Source organism: Oculina patagonica, chromosome 4 (assembly GCF_052425735.1).
Source record: "Oculina patagonica isolate OP01 chromosome 4, crgOcupat, whole genome shotgun sequence".
NCBI classification, from domain to species: Eukaryota; Metazoa; Cnidaria; class Anthozoa; order Scleractinia; family Oculinidae; genus Oculina; species Oculina patagonica.
The window spans coordinates 46,948,871-46,957,355 of record NC_135761.1 but is presented as its reverse complement, the minus strand read 5'-3'; the positions used below and the strand labels follow the sequence as shown (position 1 = coordinate 46,957,355).

The following is an 8,485-nucleotide window of genomic DNA, read 5'->3' as shown; positions in this document are numbered from 1 at the left end:
AAATGCTATTTTAGAGCACTAAAGCTGTCTAAAAGCGCGTTTGCCAAACGCGCTTTGCAATTTGAAAACGATATTTATAGCCGAAGTTTGATTTCTATCCCCATAGAAAGGTTACCCTGGGGGCCAGAGGTTTTTCTTGCGCGGTTTCCGGTGTCGGTCATGTCGGGCCTTCGGCCGCCGAAGTATCCACCGCGCGCGAGAAAAATCCTCTGGTACCCAGGGTATAGAAAGGTTATATCTTCAGTTATTAAAATGTTCAAAGATAATGTTTTTATGGGTAAAGTTGTCTACCACGTATTTCAAAACAGTTTAGACCGAGAAATCTACGAAATCCCCGTGACATAGCCCCTTTAAGCACCAACTGGTACTCGTTGTCGGTATCCGAGACCAGTCTGAGCCCGCAGTTTTCTTTACGCGGTTGCTAAGCAACTGATCGCGCCAGGCCACGCAATTTTCCAGCTACACTTGAGTGCTTGATAATACAATACGACAAAAATAGTTATCAAAAATGACACTTTTTCCTTTGACTGAGGTAGATACTGACGCGAAAAAGTCATAGGAATGGAAAATGTTTCATTCCGAATATCCCTTCGTGGTAACTGGGAAAGTAAGTATAAAAAGAAAATAAACAGACTTTCACTATTATAACTATTTTCACTATTATAACTATTTTCACTATTATAACTATTTTCACTATTATAACTATTTTCTGAACAATCTTCGGGTGCTTTACCTCGTCATCAACATCGCGTCACAGTCTCTACCACACTTATCGAAAAGAGTAGGGCACGGAGTTCCCGGTGATGTGGTCTATCTTTGCGCATTGTGTTGTATTCTGTGAAATGCTCGGTTTCATTAGCATTACTTGCTAGAGCCCTAACACGGCTCATAATACCGAGGGTAAATAAAGTTTCAGTTTCAAGCCACAGGTAGTTTCTTAGGCAACCTCGAACCCGAAGCTTTGTTGACTTTCCAAAGTGGCGTCATCTTGCAATGGAACGCCGAGATTACCCAAGGGATGAGATCTTTTAGAGACTGTGACGCGATGTTGATGACGAGGTAAAGCACCCGAAGATTGTTCAGAAAATAGTTATAAGCGGCGTCTGAAGGGGTAAAATGGGAACTGGGAGTTCGCCCTTCCCTTGATGCATTGCACGCCTCTCATAACTGCGAGAGAAGCGACTGGGTACGAGTCTGGATCAATGGTACTAGTATTTGGTCACTAGGAATGGGAATCAATAGGCTAGGAAATGAAATTTGGGCTGGGAAAATGGGATTTATACCCCCTCACCCCCCCCCCCCCTCTTCAGAACCCTCTCATAATGGCCTTGTGAAAGACTGAAAAGATATTTTTCTTCGAAATGTTTCTTCCTACTTACTTCCTTGCTTGTTTCATTGCCTCCGTCCTACCTTCGTCCGTCTTTTTGTCAAGGACATCATTCAGAGGTTAACGTGACTGAAAACGGCGCCGAGATCGTGATAGCCTATGGTCACGCAAACTCAGTCATGTGTTTATTCACGCAGGGAACCCCGACATTTACAATAATATTTTGAACGACCTCTTTAAGCAGATTTGCCTTTCATCGACCGGATCGAGACCGGAAACGAAGTGCTGTTATTAATCCTAAAATAGTTGGATACAAACCAAGAAGGCTGTTTAAAGGCCTCGACTTTGACATGACCAAAACATTATTGTTTGATGCTGACAGTGAGCTCGTGAGCTAACTACTGCTCTAGCACAGCACGTATAATAGGCAGATTGCGTCAAAATGTTTGACGATAACATTTGTCGCCGATTTCTGCTTTATGCATTGGTGGTATTTACTTGTGGAGTTTCTTCTCTTAAAGGTATTTCCGAAACTTTATTTCTTCCCTCTAAATGCTACAGTTTGACTTAAAAATTTACTTACGTTTGTGAATAACTTGCAAATTGTTTATATTTAAAAGATCTTTGATTTCCCGTGACGCAGACCTCTTGACAATGTTGAATTGACTTTTTCGTGGGGCTATTTTGTCAAACAAGATTATTATCAAAATGAAAAAAAGATCAACCAAGATTTTGTTTTTCATTGTGATATGCTTGGAGAGCACGAGTTACATGTGACGCAACTTTGCTTCACACTTTCTTTCCTGAAATGAAAAAAACGTAATCTCCCGGCCACCATCCCGAAGAAAGAACAGTGTTCAAGATTGAAGTAAGAACGACAATAATTGCGATAATTAAAAGGTACATTATTCTGTAATGCCGAACAATGGCGTGGACAGAATTATTGAATCCTCTGCGGAATTCCTATTGGTCATTACTTGCTAAATTCTCCCTACCTTTTTAAAACAAATTTAGTAAGGCGCGTGATGAGAGTTGCGGAAATGATCTCAGCAAATATATTGATTAGAAGTTAAATTCTATGAAGGAGAATGATAGGGATGTATGAAAACAATTGGGAGAATTTCGATGTTCACCATACGACGTCAATGGTAAAATGCGCGGTTTGCTTCAAAAATAAAAAGTAAATTGTACTACATGTTCATTAAAAAAATCGCTATCGAAAAACAGATGTACCGGGTGTACTAGTGATTTTAAAGACCTTACGAGTACTTCAGCTTTTTAAACAATAACTCAAGAAATTTAAACTGTACATGTCTACACGTTTCTGAAATGATTGGTTAAAACATCAGTTAAAGATTTTTCCATTGGTAATTATACGTGCTGATCGTTATTTGGATCAAAGACTTTTCATCAGCTATTTGAAGCTCTGCGGCTGAAGTTTATGTTGACCTTAAAAACGGCAGTGGTAAATCAAAGGTGCGTGATATGTAGAAATACGAGTTTAACGAAATAAAGTCATTTCTGTTTTGTAAAGTCATTTAGGATTTTCAGAAATGGCTGGAATGAATGACAACGTCCAACAACTTTCTTTTACATCTAAACATTTGATTGAACATACGTGAGCTCATTCATGAAATATATTTATTTTTACCCCATACACATAAAGGTCACGACACGTTAGACTGAATTCGTTGCCAGCATTGTCACGAGATGTTATTATACTGTTTTTGATCTTTTAAACTGCAGGGTTTTTTCTAATTATGTTCTAAGTGTTGAATGATCTCCTTAATAGCTATCAACAAATGACTGAACTGGTTTTGTATCAGTTCGATTACGCATGCGCTGTGCTTGTAAATCATTCCTAATAAGAGGACTATATGGAACCTGTTAAACCGGTCTTGTGTATCGTAAGATATTTGTACTCGTTTCGTGGGATTTTTGTACTCCACTAGGCGGAGTAGGACAATAAATGGATTATTAATTTTTACAGTGACTTCTTGACTCCCGAGTATTAGGGGTTATTTTCTTTGTTTAAAATTGCAAGTAATGCTCGGAGTTGCGTGTGGTTTTGAAAAACCTCCGTTTTGACGAGAGATGTGTAAAAGAACATTTTAAAACAATTAATTAATTAATTAAGACTAGACAAAAACCCTTATGAGCTTCTGGACAAGACTAGCATAGAATAGAAAATATTTCTTCATTTTCTCAACAGAACGACGTTTTATTGACAGTCACGTGACTTGTGCGCAGGACTTCATCCAACTTGTCGTAAGATTTAACTCGCACCTCTGGCAAACTCTTCCGTCCAAGATTGACATGCATCTCAATGATGAACACTGTAAACCATTCTTTGTGAATAGCTCGCATGTCTTCATAAGGACACCGCATAATGGCTGCGGTACAAAGTCCAAGGTCACTCGGGATCACGTGATTTTTACCAACACTTTTATTGCGCGAGAGGAGACTGGAGCCGGTCAGCTGGTGTCGTTTTTCCCGGATGTAGAAGTTGGTTTTCGTTGTACTTACGACAGAAAGAAAGCACCGCCCGTGTCAGGTATATAATGAATGAGAAGTGTTTAACATAATGGAGTAAGTAGAGCGGTTTTAACTTGAGTGTCAAAAGTAATTTACGTTTGCTTTGGTTTTACATTTCTACACCTAGTGATCGGTTTAATACACTCGCGCCACTTTCTCAGCCAATGAAAAGTAAAACCAAACCAACACGTGATTCGCTCGCGCACGTTTTCCAACGATTTGTTCTGGCTACATGTATTTGCTTCGACTTTCGATTGGTTCACTCGATCTTATGTCTTTCGTGATTGGCAAGAGTGATTACTTTGGTTTTGGTTTTACTACACTCAAATGAAAACTGCTCTAAAGTGGTGTTGTGGAGTATTCATTGTCGGTTGGTTGCTGGTGATTCTTCACTATAATTTTATGATTTTCCCTTTATCTGTAATAGTATATTGCTAAGTGGCCTTTTAATTCATTCTAATGGTTCGCTTGGCGTTGTGGGACTGACGTGCACGGTTTGCTTGGCGTTGTGGGCCTGATGCTGACGGGAAAACGGCTCGCTCCCAAAACATCAATCCCCGTGCTCCCAGTTTTCCAGCCTTTTCGCCCTAACAGTCCAACCGATTGGCGCCTGCGGACGAGGCAGAGAACGACGCGTGAATGGAAACATCAGTGTGGTGTATCGAAACATCATAAAACAATATCTCTCAAGATCAGATTACGAAACCCGGCACAATTACGGTTACGATTTCGTTCGTTTTGACCTGATGGATAATTTATAAGTTTGAGGGAAAATGTGAAAAAAATTGTCAACGACTTAAGGTTGTCAGCCAATCTAGTCTCAGCCTTTGTATTAATAGAGGTAATTTTTAATCTCTATAATAATGTTTGAAAGAAATTTTCTTCAACTGCTTTTTTCCAGCGTCTCTACAACTGGATAAACTCCATTCAAGTCCAGAGAATGTGACAACGTACTACGGTTTACCAGTTGAGCTGAGGTGTTCATTCAAATATGGCGCCCATCCAGTACGGGCTGTGATAACTTATGAGGGGAAAACTGTAGCTAGCCAGCAAAACGGAACCCAAACAGTCACTGTTACTGTCGGACGTCTCAACAAGGAATATGGTTTATATACTTGCCTGGCTGAAGACGCAAATCACAAGAAAATCACATACAACATCATGCTAAGAAAAATTGGTACGCCAGCCTATCAGGTGTAATTGTTGTTGTTATTGTCAATTTCAGAGCAATGTTAACCCTTAACATGCTAAGCGCGGATTATTCCGGGATTTGGAGGAATGGCCATTCTGCCACTTATGACGTCACCAATTTACACGTCAGCAGATTTTTGTGATTTGCATCTTATAGAGCTAGGATAGATCTTTCCACAGAACTATCCATCTTCAATATTGACTGCATTCCGACAGAGCTAATCGAAAAAAACACGATCAGTTTTTGGTGTAAAATTGGTGCTAAAACAGGCCAAAATACCCGTACTTGATCATGATCTCCTTTCCAGGGTTTTCCATTGATTCAGATCAAAACTTTTCAGGCCAGTAGAAGGGGTGCACAGAGTAAAAGATAGAGAGAATAAGAAAGCAGAGAAATACGAAAAGGAAAGGAGCAAGGAAAAAAATCGGAACGGTTCAGCAAAAAAAAAAAAAAAAGTCCAAATTTTGGCTTATGCGCATGCGCCAAAGTAAAATATTGTACATTTTTACATGGAAATTTCATCAAAATCTTCCTGCATTGTCAGAAAGTGCATTTTTAGCGAATTTAGAGAACTTTTGGACCGTAGAGCCAAGAAAATCGATTAACGGTTAAAAAAAAAACGCGTTTTTAGGAATAATTTCAGCATATTAAGGGTTAAGAGCCAGGAGAACGGGTTAGAGTGAAAATAAGACTCTAAAAAGGACAGTTTAAAAGCATAAAACAAGTGATGATTGGGATAGCAGATACGAATAAGAGAAGCCTCGAGCCATGCGGCCGATACTGCCGGAGCTTTTCCCAGTTTCTGTAGCATTCAGCGGCTAGGAATGTTTCTACTTCCCCCTGAATGGGATGCTAGTCTATTGCAGCGTAACCCCCCTCTCCCCAGCATTATGTCACCGGTATCCATTTATACACCTGGATGGAGAAGTGTCATGCCCAAAAAAAACAACACAGTGACCCCAGTTAGGGCTCCAACCCGGACCGCTCGATCCGAAGTCCGGCGCACAGATACGAGTAGTTAGTAATAAAGCGTTTCAGTGCTCAATCTCGGTGCTTTGAACCTTAAGGTTGCTTTGTTTGTTTGTTTGTTATTGTTGTTGTTTTACCTATTGCAAAACAAAGAAGCTTTTCAAGGACATGAAGGAGGACGCATCTTTGAAGTGTGTCTCAATCTTTAGCAGTCGTCACCATTATAGTTCGTCTTTGGTTGTTGTTGCGTTTTTTGGTAATTTTCTACCCCAAGATAAATTCGTTAGAAGTATGAAGGTTAAAACTAGCATCCATTTTTTTAAAATAAAGTTAACTTTAGTAGTGTTATCTGAGTTATTTCAATGACTTAAATACAGTGGAACCCCGATATAACGATATGCCAAGGGAGCAGTAAAATAATATCGTTATATCGAAGAATCGTTATATCGAAACTCCCAAAATAACGATATGGCCGTAAAATAACCGAAAATATCGTTATATCGGGGTAAAACTACCAAGTACTTTTCACTGCATCTAAGAGGAGGATAGAGGCTTATTAGAACACAGTATCATTTTCGTATATCATCGTACAAAGCTGTTTTAGAAACGTTACGGATGACTCGATTACCGTAATGTTATTGCATTAAATTCGATGTTTTGCAATAAAATGTGACGGTGTTCTGATAATATCGTTATATCGGGGAAGATTATACGTTCGGTCCGCAAAATTCTCATCGTTATATCGGGAATATCGATATCGAAGATCGTTATATCGGGGTTCCGTCCCATACATTTTACTGTAACTTTTGTCGGGACATAGAATATTCATCGTTATATCGGGAATATTGTTACATCGAGGAGTGTATCCGAATAAATTGTGTTTGTTGTTTTTGTAGATTCATCGTCCATTTCATCAGTTGACGGTAAAAAGATCTCCTGCACACCCAATGAAATGCAGCTGACGCTTGACCGTGTGACGTATCCATGGTTACACCCAAAGTTCTTTGACATACATCTCATGGACGACAACTGTCGACCTTATCACGTGAATTTCACACACATTATAGTAAAAACTACATACGGGGAATGCAAAACAGTGAGGAAGAATTCAGCTGATGGCGTCATCTATCGCAACATCTTGATGGCGTTTGTGAGAGCTCGACCAGGAGAACTGGTTACTAGACTCCCGGATGTTCTCTTTCCTTTCCAGTGTCGGTTTGAACGCAAGAAAATGGCGCCAGCTCCTTCAAAAAGAAATGTCAAGATATTCAGTCCAAAAGGTAATAAAATACTACACTAATACATTAAGAACTTCTCAGTTCAAGTGAAAAAAAAGAGTGTTCTGATTGTTTTTTGTGCGGTCGGTCATTTGCTTATAAAAAGAAAAATCGCCAAAACGTTTGGTTCAACTTTTTGGAAATTGGTGATACGATGCGTGTGTTCAACACTGCTATATGTCTTTGCCGGAAAAGGACGTATTTATTTATGAAAATAGTTTAGGAACATTTTGGTCGAGTTCCTTTTAAGGCCCGAGCGATGAATGTGTATTTCGAGGTATTTGAGTGTTTTTAAGTATACTGCAAAACTTAAAAGCAATTCCTATTTGATACCATGGTTATAATTGACAAGTTTCTAACTTTTCAAAAACTTACTTATCGCTCAAAATTTAATATTTATTCAGCTGAGTTTTTTAATGATCAACAAGAAATCTTTTGTGCATCGTTAGAAATATTTGTGAGAGAAATATTTTAAAACAGATCATGTTTCGCTAAAGAAATCAGAAACGATGGTCATAACTCGAAACAAATTAAATAAAGCATGTTGTGTTTTGTTACAGAGCCGCTGACCTTGGTTAAATCCAAGAGTAGTCCACCCATCGTTAAAACTTACAATAAATTTGACATCAGACTGGTCTGTACGTTTAAAGGCGGAGCCCTTCCCGTCAACATCACACTGACCAGGAGAGGGAGGAGGCTGACTGAAGGGGTGGTAGTGAAGGGAAAGGTTTTGTTCGGTACGGTAAAGACCAATCACTGGGCAGCAATTGGATCATATAATTGCATTGCAACGGACGCTAAAGGAAACCAAGTGAAGTATAGAATTAATCTGAAAAAGGCAGGTAAGGCCATTAACAGAACATGTAAAATCACCGCAAATAGTGTCAAGGACATGGGCGCCTGTTGTTGTTATTAAGATCGTAGTTGAATTTTGCAGTCTAGCTATTCAACTGTTTACTTTTTAGAACTTAATATTTTCATTTGTTTACTTTTTGATCCTTTGTCAATGTTAAAGTCTTATTATTGAAGAGCCCAATTAAAAACTACGTCAAAAGACGTGGCTTTCTAATATCTTTAATACTTATTATCTACTAGGTCATTCACTATATTTACTATTATTTATTTATGCAAGGAATGCTGATCATGAATGTCAAATTGAAAATATCTTTCCAAGCATGGTGACCG

The 8,485-nt window shown here is 38.9% G+C and overlaps 1 protein-coding gene across 1 annotated transcript in view; it reads left to right on the top strand.

Moving 5' to 3' along the window:
* The first annotated feature begins 1,707 nt into the window (after positions 1-1,707).
* LOC144652486 (uncharacterized) overlaps positions 1,708-8,485 on the top strand; it is a 93,474-nt gene continuing 86,696 nt past the window's right edge. Inside the window, exons 1-5 of the mRNA XM_078512499.1 lie at positions 1,708-1,848; positions 3,540-3,881; positions 4,764-5,039; positions 6,920-7,303; positions 7,861-8,142. Coding sequence (XP_078368625.1) covers positions 1,770-1,848; positions 3,540-3,881; positions 4,764-5,039; positions 6,920-7,303; positions 7,861-8,142 — 1,363 coding nt within the window. The 5' untranslated portion in view covers positions 1,708-1,769. The remainder of the gene's footprint in view (positions 1,849-3,539; positions 3,882-4,763; positions 5,040-6,919; positions 7,304-7,860; positions 8,143-8,485) is intronic.